Source organism: Anser anser, assembly GCF_964211835.1.
Source record: "Anser anser genome assembly, chromosome: 1".
NCBI lineage: Eukaryota > Metazoa > Chordata > Aves > Anseriformes > Anatidae > Anser > Anser anser.
Window position 1 is genome coordinate 108,164,209 of NC_139720.1, and position 17,147 is coordinate 108,181,355.

At 35.8% G+C, this 17,147-nt stretch overlaps 1 protein-coding gene across 6 annotated transcripts in view; it reads left to right on the forward strand.

Moving 5' to 3' along the window:
- NCAM2 (neural cell adhesion molecule 2) overlaps window positions 1-17,147 on the forward strand; it is a 294,421-nt gene that overhangs the window by 114,115 nt on the left and 163,159 nt on the right. Inside the window, exon 1 of one of the 6 annotated variants that reach the window (XM_083820855.1) lies at window positions 8,482-8,829. The exons of 4 other annotated variants lie outside the window; for them this stretch is intronic. In XM_083820855.1, the coding sequence (XP_083676981.1) occupies window positions 8,703-8,829 (127 nt within the window). In that variant the 5' untranslated portion in view covers window positions 8,482-8,702. Of the gene's footprint in view, window positions 1-8,481; window positions 8,830-17,147 lie in introns of those variants that run through there. One more of the 6 variants, XM_083820847.1, reaches the window with a different exon arrangement.

A 17,147-nucleotide genomic window follows, 5' to 3' on the forward strand; every position in this document is an offset into this window, starting at 1 on the left:
AACAATAATTATATGTGACTTTTGGGACAGTTGTCTATTCATTTGGGGATGCACTATATATGTGCATTATTTGCATACAAAACATAGATGTATATTGGTGCACTTTGAAGTAAGTGTAATTTTTTAGTGATTTTTTTTAAAGAATATGTGGTATCAGTTCAGTCAATGTGTGAAAGTGTTCTCCCTTCACTTGAGATTTTAGCATTAAAAAAGCTCTATTTCCTCACTGCAAGCTGATATTTGCAGTTATTTACAGGTATTGACTAATTTAAGTGACAAGACCAGACAAAAGCAATGGCATATACTTCTGTTATTTTTCAGGGATAGTAAGTTAATGAATTATTGTTTCCTTGCACAGACCATTAGTGTTTGATATTTAATAATGGCTGAAGCGTAACTAAACTGAAACAACATGGAAAAAAGTTTCATGTTTAGAATGAAGAAGAAGAAGGAAGAAGGAAGAAGATTCTACCACCTACTTTTTAAGCTATGTACATTGAAGCTTTGCTACAAGTGTCAGTTTTCCAAGGGTGTACAATGGTTGATTGGCAGTCATTGCAATGATGATTGATAAGCAACTCCTTTCTTCTTCTATTTTGAGGAGACTGGTTGAGAAACTGAATTTTGAAATAAAGACTGTCCTTGAAAGAAGAACTTTCCTAACTGCTATAAGCAAATTAGGATTTATGACATTCTGCCCTGTATATCTCTCTAGTATTTGTTCTTTCTTTAAAAAAAGGTATCTAATCTTAGTATCTAGGATTTTTTAATACATTTTTTGATTAATGAATTTGCTTAAAACATCTATGTAAATGCCATGTGTTTTCCTCATTTTGTCACTACACAGATATCATCCACAGCAACCAATAGAAACTTTCTTCGAGAGGAGATGGTTGGGCTAGACGAATCTATAATTATAGAAACATACATATTTTAATCATAGGTCTGTTTGTCTGCAAGTGGGGGTTGTTTCATTGTGATTCAGAAAATGCAGCTGAGTATAGAAATAGCTGAAATAGAACTGCTGACCGGGATGCTGCATGGCAGTAACAGCATATATTAGCAGTATGTTGCAGCCACAGTAGCTTAAAGTTATGAGAGAGATAAGGCTTACAAGTCAATGCAATCTTTCCTATTACACTAGGATACAACTGAGGGGAAATACTGTACTTTGGAGTGTATACATGCATTTTTGGACATGAAAGCTTGTCAGTTTTTCCAGTCATAATAATTACTCTCATGGAAAGGAAAGAAAAAAAGATTTCTCCCTTAAACCCGACTTCATATTAAGATAATAGTATAATATAGTAAGTCCTATGTAATTATTTTACATTTATGTTAGCAGTACATATAACCACTTGAAAACATTGGTTTGTTTGTTTTTTAATCATAAGGTTAATCCTGCCCATCTTCCCACATTTAATAAAGTCCATACTTGCAATTTGCCAGGAAATACAAAAGAACTGTGTTTCGCTGGGTTGTAATCTTAGATGGTAGTAAAAACTTTAACATTTTGTGAGCCTGAATGTACATACATATGTAAATGAACTAACAATCTAAGTTGAATTTTCTGAGCTGAATATGTTCCATTCAAAGACACACAGGCAGAATGCTATGGAAAAAAAAAAAAAAAAGAAAAAAAGAAGAAGAAAAAAAAAAAAGATATTTTCTAATTTTATAGTGGAAGCTGTATTGATCAGTGACCAGATACTGTGTTTCAGAATCAGATGAATGACAGAATCACAGAATGGGTGGGATTGGAAGGGACCTTTGAAGATCATCTAATCCAACTTCCCTGCCGAGCAGGATCACCTAGACCACATTGGGCAGGATGGTATCCAGGCGGGTTTTGAGTATCTCTGAAGAAGGAGACTCTACAACCTCTCTGGGCAACCTGTCCCAGTGCTCTGTCACCCTCACAGTAAAGAAGTGCCCTCTCATATGCAGCTGAACTTCCTGTGCTTCAGTTTCAGTAAAGTTCTAGTTCATTCTCATAGTTAGAAAATGGATAATATAATACGTACTTATCTAAGTAAATCTTTTAAAGAATGCTTCTGCTGAGGAGCATAGCAGTAGTGAAGTGTAGCAATTGGTCAAGATGTTTCCAAGGCAAATGCACTTGAAAATTTAGCAGAATTGCGTTTCAAAGTACTAGAACATAGTCCTTCTTCCTCTCTTTCACTTCATCCTTACCTAAATTTCTCACCCAATTCTAGAATATAATATGAACATTTGTTAAATTGATGCAATATCTTACTTTATTAATAATAGCATACAATAAAATGGATTATTGAAACTTCAATAACTTTTAGATTATCCAGGCTGAAATGTGGGAAATTTATTTTTATTTATAATTATTTTGGGTTGTTTTGACTTACCATGAACTGGCTAGTATAAAAGAACTGCAGAAGAGTTTAAAGACTGTTTACTTTGGTACAGCTATTAATAATGAAAAAATATGACCTGTATTTAGCTCTCCTTTCTTTAACAGCTGCAAGAGTAAATGTGCAGTATGGGAAAAATGGGTAGAAGAAATCAGACTGTCTTTCTATTTAAACTGTTGATTTCAGTACTGCTTAACATTCAGTGTATCATGATCAAAGTCTAGAAGTCTTTTGTGATTTTGTTTGGAAAGGATGAATTATTTCTCAGGATGTGAGTGTGTATGGGGAGGGAACAATCTATAGATCCTAATAGTGGTTAGATTGTTTTTTGAGCTCAGACAGTTTAATTGGTCAAATGGATCTGTTTTTTGGATAAAATGAAAGCATCAGAACTAGAAATGTGTTTCTTTAGATCATGAACTGATTACAGCCCATCATGAACGTGGAGAGATGTGGAATGTCTTCTGGCCAGTAGGTGTCCCTCTAGTGTATTAATCTAAATATAGTCCCAGGTAAACTAAAGATGAGATGGTTGTGCCAAAACCCTGGCACAATCTCTCTACTCTGTATATTTATTTGGTTGTTGAGGTTTGGCATGATTTGGTTTGGTTGGTTGATTGATTGGTTGGTTTTTAAATAGATGCCTACTGAATAAAATGCACAGTGAGCTCATGTGCCATGACAAGTTCCAAAAGAAATTGTTTCCAAATGATTGCAATTGTGGGAACTTCTGTGGTTTACCTGGGGCCATAAACTGTCATAAGAGGGAGTATTTTTAGTGTTTAATTTGGTTTATAAAATGTCAGCAGTCAGGAACAAAAATGCCTGTTACAATAGCATTATTTTAATCTTGGTAAAAATAATTTATTTCCCAAACTGGTATATTGCACAGGTAAGGGGAGTTCTTTATTGATATTGATTATGTAAAACTGACTATAAATTGCATGGGGATAATCGTTGTCATATTAGATCTGAGCAGGTCAGGTGAAACTTCTTGGCTGTATTATTCTCAAAAAAGGACAGTGAACTCTGAGCGTTGAATGTTCTAAAACAGCAAAATTGAGATCAATAATAATTCTGACTTACTAGCTAAGCAGTGTTTCTCTTGCCTTTAAAAGACTTTAGGAGAAACTGAGAACGTACTCAGAAGAATGGTTACACTAAGGTAATGCGAGTTCCATTTTCTCTTTGGCAATAAGCCGGACTGAGTCTTTTATAGAAAATCATAAAACTTCATAAATAGGTAGTGATATTTTCTGAGTTTCTGATAAAACACCTCTTAAGTCTCTGAATTTCTTGGGACTAAATGACTTTCTGACATACATGTATGATTAATCATCATTTTACATTTCATTTCATTATATTATATTTTGTTAGTTTTGATTATGCACTCATAGTATGGAATCCGATGACCTTGCCAGTTGCACATTAAGTGGTATCATTATCATCTATCATGTTTTGTTGTCTTCTTTTCTCCCTAGAGATCTATGGTGAGACTTCTGTTTCAATTATTTCAAGTTCATGTGCACATAAACACACACACACATGTGCTCTCATATATGTATTTTTAGAAGAATCAAGGTCAAAGACATATACCCAGAGATGAAAACTAAGGAGATGGCATTTCTGGAGGCTCTTGTTTTCCGCAGGAATAAATTCCCTGGTCTTGGTCCAAGCTCATGAAGTCTGTTTAGCCTACAGTCTCATGATAATCTTACTATCAAAGCTTTCATTGCCCAGAGGAACAAAGCTACTATCCGTAGTCTTCACCCTGGAACTTTAAATCTACCTTTTATTTTGTAAACTCATTGAGGACTGTTCTAAAATGAGAGAAGTTCTACATGCCAGCAATCACTGAAAAACAATTTTTTGATTGACAAACGGGAGTACAAAAATGACAGCTTCACATATGTTCAAGGCTTTATTTATTTATTTATTTGTTTATTTATTTATTTTTACTGAAGATGTTATGTTGGATTAATTATCTATCCTGATAACTGGGCCAATCACGATCCAAAACTGGAAAACAAAGTGAAACCATGTTTGTGTCCAGCAGCTGTGGGAGTGGGGACTTCTGAGGATTTGTCTCAGGGGTTTAGAACTATGGACTGTCATATCTACTCATCTATTACTAGTGCAAAGGCAAAATGTTGGCATGATGTTTTGCCGGCCATAGCTAACACTAAAGATGTTAGAATTATAGTGTGATAAATATTTTGTAGAAAGAATTTTAAGCAGTAATGATCTATAAGGTTATAATCCAGGGATAAAACTCCGCAGAGTATAATCCAGGGGTACATGAGAAATTATTTTATTCCAGATTGACTGTCCATTTTTAAACTGACTTTCTAATTTCATCTATTCTAAGGGTCAGATGACCAAATAGTTGAACAAATCATGTGGATATGTGGATATAATCTCACAGTTCAAAAGGACGCTGTTCCTGCTGCCTGGCAGAGAAGGACCTGGGAGTACTGGTTGATAGTCGGCTGAATATGAGCCAGCAGTGTGCTCAGGTGGCAAAGAAGACCAACAGCATCCTGGCTTGTATAAGAAGCAGCGTGGCCAGCAGGGCTAGGGAAGTGATTGTCCCCCTGTACTCGGCTCTGGTGAGGCCGCACCTCGAGTACTGTGTTCAGTTTTGGGCCCCTTGCTACAAGAAGGACGTCGAGGTGCTCGAGAGAGTCCAGAGAAGGGCGACGAGGCTGGTGAGGGGTCTGGAGAACAAGTCTTACGAGGAGCGGCTGAGGGAGCTGGGGTTGTTCAGCCTGGAGAAGAGGAGGCTCAGGGGCGACCTTATCGCTCTCTACAGGTACCTTAAAGGAGGCTGTAGAGAGGTGGGGGTTGGTCTATTCTCCCACGTGCCTGGTGACAGGACAAGGGGGAATTGGCTAAAGTTGTGCCAGGGGAGGTTTAGGTCAGATATTAGGAGGAACTTCTTTACTGAAAGGGTTGTTAGGGATTGGAATGGGCTGCCCAGGGAAGTGGTTGAGTCACCATCCCTGGAGGTCTTTAAGAGACGTTTAGATGTTGAGCTTAGTGATGGTTTAGTGGAGGACTTGTTAGTGTTAGGTCAGAGGTTGGACTGGGTGATCTTGGAGGTCTCTTCCAACCTAGATGATTCTGTGATTCTGTGATTTTGTCTGAAACAGACCATATTTGTTGGTTTGTTGGAGCATAGGAGTAGTCATCACAAAAATAAGTGATTCCTCATATATTATGTCTCTGTCCTTATAATACTAGGGTAGGATGTGGATTGCTCAGTTCCAACCACAGTCAGTGGCCTCCTTTTAGGGAAGGTTTTCTGACTGGACCAGAAGATGTTCTACCTTGTATTAGTATGTAATACTAAAAATAAGATACAGAAAGCTTTCAGTAAATTGTTTTTTCTCCTCTTGCTCCTCTTCATTTTTACACATTTTACTGCCACTTGTTATTATTTACTTTGGCAATGAAAATTAAAAATCAATTAATGCATAACTGATAATTGTACATGACGCAGTTTCAACAATGATGTAGTCTCAACAATTCCAATTCCTCTACACTCAGACTGGGAAGAATAAATGGGCAGCATATCACTTTTGTGGCTTTAAAATCATGCAGATTTTTTAGTTTGAACAGGGTGTTTATGGTTGTAAACATCACTATCATAGGTTTTGCAAGCCAGTAAAACAAACAAACAAACAAACAAAAACTAATCTAGGACTCGAGGATACTATCAGTATAAAAATTTAAAAAAAGATGAGTTTGAGATTTGTTGCCATTTAAAATGAAAAATTAAGAACATGGAAGCTGGCACTAGGATGAAAATCAGTATGGGAGCAGATGTGATAGCTAAATAGAGAAGGATGTAGAAAGTTGGAATGTAAGTAATTCTGATGTATCTACAAATGTGGTTTACAGTAAGAAACTAAGAAAATCCTTTTTAGAAAATGCTGCCATAAAGAATCTGCTATATAACTCAAATGATCTGATTTCATACATTCCCTAGGAAAAAAAAAAGTTTAAACCCTGTAATGTTTAGAAAGTGTTAGCAAATGCATACAAAATTTAAAATCCTTCATAATTACAGCATCTGCAGCTTTAAATAATTCATGAATGCCTTATGAGAGAAAATGTAAGAGAAATTGTGATCTGATATGTCTAGTTATGCATGTAGAAGATCAGAGGCAATCTTCTAATACTCAGAGTTCAGGTAGAAAGGACTTGTAATTTTAGCGCCAGGGATTGGTTTGTGTGACTTGTATATGAATTTGAGACAAAATCCCACAAGGATTCCAGTGGCTTATGCAACTGAGATTCAAAAGCTCCTGACTTTGAAACATGAATAATTTCTGGACTTGTGTATTGTTTTATGCATACCTGTTAAAAGTTGTGAAGCAGGGTTGAACCAATGGAAATAAATGGCTTTAACAGGTATATGTTTTGTGCCAGACAGAGTTGGAATGAGGAATGGATTCATATATATGATAACTACTGTGGAGTCACCCTATTCTTTCCGGATTTTCATATAATGATGAAAATCTAAGAATGTTCATAGTCAAAGAAAAAGACTTTAAAAATATAAATTGTTTCTTTTGATCCCTTGTTAAGTCACATCTCTTTGACTGAAATCATCTGATGTGTCTTTTTAGAACAACAAGGTAATGTTTACCATCTTATTAGTCCATAGTATTATATCATGAAGAACTTCAATCATTAGAATGTATTTGTGTCATTCTGTTGTTAGAATAATACCTGATCTTTAACTACTACCTAATGATTAGGTATGGCCTAATCACTGTGGACTTAATTTAAAGTACACTGGAGCCTATTCCAAGCGAATCAAATCTAAGTATAGTCTCTGTCTTGCCTAAATACTTCCTTACCTAATATTTTTTCTTCCCTTATTATAAATCACTTTCTGGCTCAAACTGGCCTGTTGTCTGTTGGCATTTGTCAGGAAAAAGAAATGTTAAGGATTACTACTCTTGGATACTACAGCTGAAATTCATTAGAACATTAAATAATTAAGGAATTGAATGAAGCTGTTTTCCTAAAGTCCTTTTAACCTCCCTTTTGCTGATTGCAGGGATTTTTGTTAGCTTTCACTTAATGGTAATAAAGCTTTGATTGATTGTAATGACACAAGGATACCTAACTTGGGAAACAGTAGATGTAACTATAAACCTGTATTGCTTTCAAATGCTTTTTGTTCCTGCTCCAACCTGCTTCTAAAATCTTTTGGAATATTAGTATTTTTATCTTCTGTTTATGTAAATGAAAAAATGTCACATCACTTTGAGCAAATTTAGTGGTGCTGTGGCTTAACTGTGGTAGGCAACTGAGCCCCACCCAGCCGCTCACTTGGTCCCCAGCAGCACGAAGGAGGAGAGAATTGAAAAGGCAAAAGTGAGAAAACTCATAGATTGAGATGAAGACAATTTAAGAAGTGAACCAAAAGCTGCTTGCACAAACGAAGCAAAATAAGGCATTCATTCCGTACTGCCCATCGACAGGCAGACTTCCTGGAAGGCAGGACCTCAGCAAGTTTGCTTGGCAAGATAAATGCCATAATCACAACCATTCCTCTATCAGCTTCCTTTCCCGGAGCTCGTTTTGCTGAGCATAAGGTCGTATGGTCATATGACCACATCTGGGAGGTGTTCCCTCCCAACCACCCTTGCCTACCCCCAGTCTACTGGTGACAGAGGGAAATCCTCTGTGCTCTGCAAACACTGCTCAGCAATATCCAAAACACCAGTACCTTATCAACATTGCTTCAGCCACAAATGCAAAGCATAGCACCATGCAGGCTACTATGAAGTAACTCCATCCCACCCAGACACATTACAGGACACTTATTTAGAATACAAGAAGGATATGGAGGCTCTGGAGCATGTCCAGAGAAGGGCTACGAGAAGGGCCTGGAGCACAAGTCCTATGAGGAGCAGCTGAGGGTTGTTCAGTCTGGAGAAGAGGAGGCTCAGTGGAGAGAGACCTTATTGCTCTCTGCAGCTACCTGAAAGGAAGGTGTGGGGAGCTGGGGTTCAGCCTCTTCTCACAGGTAACTTGTGATAGGACTAGAGGGAATGGCCTCAAGTTACACCAGGGGAGGTTTAGGTTGGAACTTAGGAGACATTTCTTTTCTGAAAGTGTAGTCAGGCACTGGAACGGGTTGTCCAGGGAAGTGGTGGAGTCACTGTTCCTGGGGGTGTTCAAGGAAAGGTTGGATGTGGTGCTTAGGGACATGGTTTAATGGGTGACATTGGTAGTAGGGTGATGGTTGGACCAGATGATCTTGGAGGTCTTTTCCAACCTTAATGATTCTATGATTCTATGAATTCTGTTAATTCTGTATTTCATTCCCAATATCCTTGGAACCTGTTTTTGAAAGATAGATGTCACATTTGTCACCTTTCAGTGGGATACAACTTTGGGTATCACGGCAGTTCTGAGAAAGAAGGTATGTATAGCAGTTAATAGCTCAGCTGTTTCATCCCTGGGTTGCTTCTGAACTTGTCTGAGTACTCTCCCCTTCCGTGATCCCTTCCTGCTCACTCTTGGTTTGCTCCATAACTACTTCCATCAGTGCTTTGATTTGAGACAAACTCTTTGGTGTGTCCTCCATAGAGAAGGCTTCTGATGTAAACCTCTTCCATGGTACACACAGAAGTAAAAAATCTTTTTTTCTCTGTCACCTTAGCTTCTCAGAATGCTTTCTTTATCCTTTATCTTGTGATCACATATTGGTTCTATATACTCTTTGGTAAGCTTTCTGCTTCCAATATGTTTTAAAAGGATTTATTAATAGTTTTTATGTCTTTTCCAAGCTGTTCCTTGGGCTTTTTTCTTTCCTTTTTTTTTTTTTTTTGACTGCTTCAGTCTATTGTTACATTCGACCTTGCACAGTTTATGATCCTTTCTATTTCTGAGGCAGCTTCAGCTTTTAAAAATAATCTTTATCCTCCCACTAGCTATGCTGCTTCATTTGGTCTTTGTCAAGTCTGTCTTCCAAAAGGAAGAGAGGAGTACAAATTTGCTCTTTGGTAGAGTTTCACTTAATAGTCTCCATTGCTAGTGCAAGCATATAAATTCATTTCCCATCTTTTTAGCTTCTTTTTAACAAGCTTTCTTGTCTTTCCATACTCACATTGTGTTTCAGTGCAATTATGTATTGCAGTATTTCATGCAATTTCTGTACTTTGAGGACACCAGATACAAAAAGGTGGGACCTTCTTTTTGTTTAAATGGGAGGGAAAAAGCATCCATTTGGGAAAGGAGAGGAAAATAGGTGTAGACAATGCATATCTGGAACCAAATTAAACCACAAAGAAGACACTTACTTCATTTTTGTTCAAAAAAGATGACAACGTTTATGTTTTGCCTTTTTTTTTTTTTTCCTATAATGATGTTTTTGGATAACTCATGTAGACCGAATTATTCATGTGAATTGGTTGTTCTTTCTTTGTTTTTAAAGGCAATATGCGAACTTATTTTAAAAATACAGCCCAAGGGAAAGCTGTCAAAAAAACCTACTGAAATCTTTGTGCGCTTACTGACACTTACTGTGAAAATGCCTTACTAAGAAAATACTGCTACTTAACAATCCATGTGTTCAGAACAAAGATGCATCTAAATCTTTTCCACTATTCCACATTTGGCTAAAGTTTTGCATTTAAATTCAAAGTAATATAACATTTCTAGAAATTTACACAAAACTTTAATATAGAAAACAGCTTTCAAGATTATACTCCACTGTAGGGAAAAATAAATACAAAAAACTGTTCCCATCACAATATGTAAGTCCTATAGATGCTTACAAACATTTTAAATAGTTGTGGTTTGAATCTGCAAGTGTAGGAAGTTATCATGTTTGAAGACATGTTCACGTTGGTTAAGACCCAGTGTCCTTACTTAATCAAAATTCATGTTGACTGCAGCATTTCTTTTGCTGAAATATTATAGAATCTAGAAAGAAAAACAACCTTCAGTTGAAAACAATGGAAAAAGGAAAAATAAAACCTCCTATGTATGTTTAAAAATTAAATACGATTTTAATGAGACAATACAACACCTTCTTATCCCACATTCGGTTGAAAAAGAGGCTTGCATTAACAGATTATTTTTAATATTAAGAAAGTTGATCCCAAAGAGAAAAATATTAATAAATGTTATATACTTATCATGGAAACCTTCAAATTTCTAATGCCATTTTACTGTACTGTGTACTGTAGTCTAGAAAAGTTTATTTTTGGTGATAAGGAGAGGGAGAATTCCAATAAATTAAGTAGCTTAAAGTAATAACATGTGTGACCCACTATGATTTTCATGGTAAGTCTCCCTAAATGCCATTTGCTAATTGTTAGCTTTAGTAGACCCTTTGAAATACCTATTTCTCATATGTGTTGTTTAAAAATATTATTGTAATAATATTACAGTTCTTGAACATCAAAATTAAGGAAAATGTCTTTAAAATGCAATAATGGAAATTATTTCAGCATGTTGTAAAACTGATTCTAAATTTTGGCAAGATCTTGTATTTTAACCACATTTCATTTTTGTATAAATATACTGACTTATTATCCCTTTATTTACTGTAGGTTCCAACAGTATGTAGATAAGGACATATTTGAGTAAATTTACTGTTTAGATTTCAAGTATGTTTTATGTGTGTAACCCTGCCCTCTGCTGTTTACTGGTATATGCTTATACATAACAAAATAGAAAGGTGTTTTCTGTGTATACATTGCTTAATTAGGAATCACTTATGAATGTCTACAGAATAGCATAGATTCTTGGTGTGCATAGAAATGCACCAAAAAGATAGTACAATGTAAATAATCTAGTTTTTGCCCTGAAAGTATGTTTGCCTTCCCTTCACAATGACTCTGAAAAGTTGTTAAGCTTAATAGCATTTCAGAATATTTTGCTCAAAGTGATGTCAGATGCTTGCTGGTCTTTCCCTTTTTTAATATTGGTTGATGCATGGCACATTTTTCTGTCTTCTATTTGCTGTGAACTCAGGGGATGTAAAACTGAATGGATATGTCAAGCTAGTTCTGTCTGAACTGTGGCAGACAAAGCAGAGTAAGGCATAGCAACATGATCTTTTGCCTCTACTTCAGTCTTTCATGTGTTTAATCTGTAAATTAATTGAGCAGTACTGGATTGAGCTTCTGAATTTTTCTCTTATCCATTTGCAAGAAATGAGTAATAATAAATGGATTAAATAATGAGCCAGGCAGCCGGGAAACTGAAGGATGTGATGTTAGTTCTGGTAATGAAACTGGTTTGGCACTTCAGTTGCTGTGGTTTGTAGCCAGTTTTATCCTGGAGAACTTCCATTTAAAAAGAAGACTGAGAAAATGTAATTATTCTTGTTTATTTGCTATCATCATTCATCAGAATTTCAGTAAAAAAAAAAAAAAAGGGAAAAGTGGTCTATGAAATAGCATTTGCTCTCTGACACATGCTGAGTTTATTTCAAAAAGAATTTGTAAACAGAGCATGTTCTATTACAAATATTCTGTTAGTGAAGATTTACCAATGGACATAGATACATTCTATGGAGTGAAAGCTATTAAAAATAAGTATAACTTACCCTGTTATGGATATTTACACAGAACACTGAAAAGGCTACCTTTTGAGACTGTTCATCTTGTGCTTAATCTAATTCAATTTATCTTTCATCAAAATGGTGCTTCTTTAATTAACAAATACTAAATCTGTACAGAAGATTAAAAAAAATGATAAGAGGAATTAAATATGTTTACTATATAGCAAGAAATAGATAATGTAATCAACTGAATATACCATGACCATACACAATAAATACAAAAATCTAAGATATACTGAAGGTTAACATCTGGTAAGTCTTAAATATATATGTGCGTCTTACATCATTGATTCCTTGCTCCTTCTACTAAATAGCTTTTCCATGTAGGGGAGAAGTCTTGAACGTTGCCTGTTCTTTGTGATGGATTTGCTTTCTCTCACTTCTCTAGAACAATGATTTTCAAAACTTGAAGCATCCCTTTGAATTCCTAAATGTCACAGGATGTATACACACAACTTTAACTCCTGTTTTCTCATTTTTTTTTCTCAGTCCAAGCCTACAAAATGAGTTTGTTTTATGACTTTTTCTTTCCTGTATGAGGAATTAGATGAGGACATTCTTGTGGGCAGATCTGGTGCCACAGCTCTTGACCTAATTGGGGAATCTGAGCAGTAGTGATCAGAGCACCTGAAGTTCGCAAAAACTCAGGTGGATGTAGCTGAAGTTTCTGGTGATTGTCATGCATAAGACTTCCTGCTTATGTGACAGACACCTGCCTGTTTCAGTGTAGTTCAGTCTGGGAACATACAGGTTAACTGCAATAGTTGCCCACTGCTGTTTTGTAACTGGTATTGTAGACATCTCTGAAATGATTCTTCTCCATTTTGTGAGGGACACTTTCTCAAATCTTATGTTTGATCTCTTATGAGAACTCACTTATCAGTTTATGTGAATCACAGTTATATATGTTGTGCAAACATACCTGAAATAAACCTGAAAGAAATCACATTAGTCACAGAAGCAGTGTTGTATCAATAGAATATAGCCAACAGCTTGGACTACTGCAGTCACAAAGGTCTTTTATTCTGATCACCATTTTTCCACTTTTGTGTGTTAAAAGGCATGCAGGTGAGAGGAAAAGGTTGTTTCAAGGTAAAAAGGTGAAAATTGAAGCATTGGAATGCAGTGTTCCAAGCAGGAGGGAGAACGATAGAGTGCATTAATGGTAAGCAAAATACCTGCAGAGGGAAATGCACTTGAAAAGATAACAGCCAGGCAGGAGAGACTGGTAGAACACTTAGAATAATACTATTTCAAATATAATCAGGAAAACAAAACCAAATTTTCAAGCAATCATTCCAGAACAATGGAGAGTTTAAGTGCTAAAGAATAATGGGCACTTATGCAACTAATTATTCTTAATTTTAAAACCAAATTACACATACAGTCTTCAGGCTGAAATGCATAAATGAACCTAACTTGAGAAAATATTCATATTTTACCAGGGGCTCTGAAAACCCAAACTCTGAATTTTTGACTTATTTTCTGCATTATTCAAGACATAGCTTCTTTAATGTAACAGGCACGTGTTGCTGACACAGGAAGGTTAGGCATTTGCACCGTTTGTATCTATATTTCCCACAGAATATCTGTCTTTGAAATGCAGGTCAAATAATTTCAGTAGGCACTGATTGCTTTGTGGTTGTTTTTTTATTTTTGTTCTGTTTTGTTTTATTCGTTTGTTTTTTTAACAATCCTTTAGCAGAAAAATATGAGTAAATGTGTTTTACAGTGGTCCCTGTATGTTCCCTGAGTCAGTACACAAGTGGAAAAAAAAACACAAATAATTATTCCCAAAAGAGTACAACAATTAAGAAAAAAAAACAAAAAACAAAACACTATGGTTTGGCTAACTAAACTGTTAAAGGAACCAAAAAGGCTCCTCAGTTTAGTTACCAGTTTTATTTTTTCATTCTTTCAAAAGAATAACATATTCTCTTCTTGGGAAGTCAACAATAACAATCAGTTACTCAGGAATAAGATATCAAAATCTGAAGTTATATAGTATTATAACTTATTCCTTTAATGTAAACTATTTTTCATCAACACAGTCATTCCTCTGAAGCTGTTCTTAAAGAGCATATCTAACCACAATTCCAGAATGATGGCTCTGGCCACTTTCAAAATAGAAGTAATGAATAGGACTGTAGTCAATCCAGAATTTACCTACAAATGAAGTGGCTAAGTTTTCTTCATTGCTGTTAATTTAAATATATATATTTATATATTCATAAGTGTACCTAAAGTCATTATTCCAAAAGCAAGATTTTTTTTTTTTTCCACAAAGCAAAATGCTTTTACCAACATATAATTCTGGATATTGCTACATACTAACTGAAATAATGCAGTTTTCAAATAAAAGAAAAATTGTGTATATGTATGTGTGCACATTACAATGTTCATACACACACGTAGATGTCTGTGCACAGACATGTATTTTAGTGAATAGACTAAAACAGCTTTCTTGGAGCTCCTGCTGTCAAGAAGGATATCAGGTTTTAAAACTTTGATTCATTTACGCAGATTCAGTAGAGGCCCTGTGCTGGTTCTGTGCTGTATAATATTTGCTGAGTATGAGACTGAGTGAGCACCAAGTCTGACCTTTTGATAAAATTGGTTCTTTGGAAATACTGTGACTTGTTCCTTGTGCTGGTATGTATCACTTTCTATTGATTGAAAGGTTTATGGACCTGTAGCCTCTGTAATGCTGAATTGTTATGTATGCACATGTAGTGTCTGGCTATATGAGAAAATATTGACCATGAAGTACTTACATGTTTTACTTGATTTTTTCAACCTAAATTTATCTTTTATGTATTTGTAATTTATTCCAGGGTAATTTCCTGTATAGGTGTGCTGAATTTCTTTTGTTGTAACAAGAAAAGTGGAAAAAGCTAACTGCTTTTTCTAACGTATTACTTTCATGGCAAAAAAATGAAGGAGTGGGATCGTAGGAGTCAACCATTACCCCTGGAGTTGTTGCTCTTTATATTCCTCACATATACGGATACTGCTATCCTGAAAATCACGTGAAAACCGCAGTAGTCCTGTAAAGTAAAGTTTGGTAAGTTCATGGAGTGAGCAGCAAACAAGATTTTCAAATTTCTCCACTTTTGTTGCCTAGTTGTGTCTCTTGGGATTTTACAATAAGCTTAAATATCTTGGAAGTACTGCAGCAAAAAGTAGAGAAGTACTGGTCCATAAAGCTGATTAGTTTCTCAGCGGGCGGCATAGAAGTCATGTACACAGTGTCAGACAGATAAAATCATCTTCTTAGACTTCAACTTAGCTAATCTAAAATCCTGAATACTCCTTCAGCTCCTGACATACTTGGTAGTCTGTCAGGAGGGCAACTGTTAAAGAATTCTAGTTATGATACCAGCTCTTAGAACTGTGAAATTAGACAAAGATATTTTGGTTTAGGAAGGGGGGGGGGGGGGGATGGGGCTGTGCTGCAGTTGTGTACTTGTGGTACAGATGTTCGTAAAAAAGATTCCTAAATGGAAAATGAGGAGAGCAATTGTGGAAGTCTTCTTAGCAGACTTCAATGAATAATTTACAACTTAATTTCATCTAAATTGTGTTGGCTAGTTATCACAATTACAAATAGTAAACATCATCCTAACAGTAAGTGCTAGTTCAGTCACTTGTCTTAGGGACAGATGTCTAGTCTGTTTTAGTGAATTTGAGTTTAATGTCACTAAAATGTAAATACTGCTTTATTTACAGTTGTTTCCTATCAACTATGCCACTTAATAGGTGGTTTTATAGCTATTACTAAATTCACTAAGACAAGTGAAATGGATGTGGAAAGGTCTTCAAAATGTCCTTTTTAATGCTCAGTACTACTATATGAGTATTAAAAGAAAGCATTGAACAGGTGACTGAGAGGAACAGGGGTTATGAAGTAGCAGAATATGCCACAGAGCAAATTATTAGCACAGTCTAGGCAAATAGAAATTGATATATTCAGTGAAACATTGTATTTGGGTGGCACACCAAGACGGTAAAATTCCAGTACTCCAAAGATTAATACCAAAATAGTACTATACAGAACTAACAAATGATTTTCCTATTCAGGCTATTTTAATAAAAAAAAGTCTCTGGATGCAAGTCACAGCTGCTTCCAAGGGCAGTAAAACTCCTAGTTTTTTTGTGTACCATCTAAGAAAATCTGAAATGTGCTGTGAATTTCCCTTTTTTTTATGAGCACAAGATAACGTAAGGTAGAGGGGAATAGATATTGCTTACCATGTCCCAGGAATATACTGATTATCTGCTGCAACAAAGAAAACATTTTCTTTGTGATTTGTGATTGTGCCAAAAATATTTAGGGATAGATAAGAATTTTTTGAAACATATTTCATACAGGGTTCAATAAAATATATATATATGTGTATATGTTTTTTGTGAGTTTTCATTTCTTACTTGGAAACTCACAGCACTGCTGCATGCTATTTGGAGGGAAGTTTTTGACAGGACTATCTTTTGTAGGCAAAACATACCCTGTCATAGTATTTTGTGAGCCACTGCAATTCTGTTATGTAAGGAAAAACAGGGAGACTGACAGGATAAACTGTTCTTATAATAATTTGTTACTTGTATTGTTCCAGCAGTATTGGTCACAAAAAAGGAAGTGTGTATGCGGTGAAAATGGAACATATAACAAAGGAGGAATCTAGAGGTGTTGCCTGAGTGTTCAGTGTTGGTGTTAGAAAAGCCAAACCTTAACTTAGATTGAGAATGACGAGTGACATCAATGGCAGCAAGAGTTTCTGACATTTTATTAGCAGTAGTAGATTGAGCAAGAACATGTGGGGTCTGCTGTTGAATGTTGCAGCGTCTAGTAACAAGCACAACCAGCTAATGCTGAGGTAATCTATGCCTTCTTTGCCTTGGTTTTCATTGACAAGGTCTCTTAGCTTTTGACCTAGTGACAGGCTACAAGGAGAGGATCTACAACTAATGGAGGATGAGTAAGTAAGGAATCTTTTGAGAAATCTTGTCTGATACATGTCCATAGGACCAGACAGGATGCATTTGAGGGTGATGAGAGATTTGAGGAATTATAGGCCACTCAGCTTCGCTTTAGTCCCTGGAAAAAATTTGAGTGAGTTCTCTTGGATACCATTTCTGGTCACATTAAGGAGAATACAACGATTAGG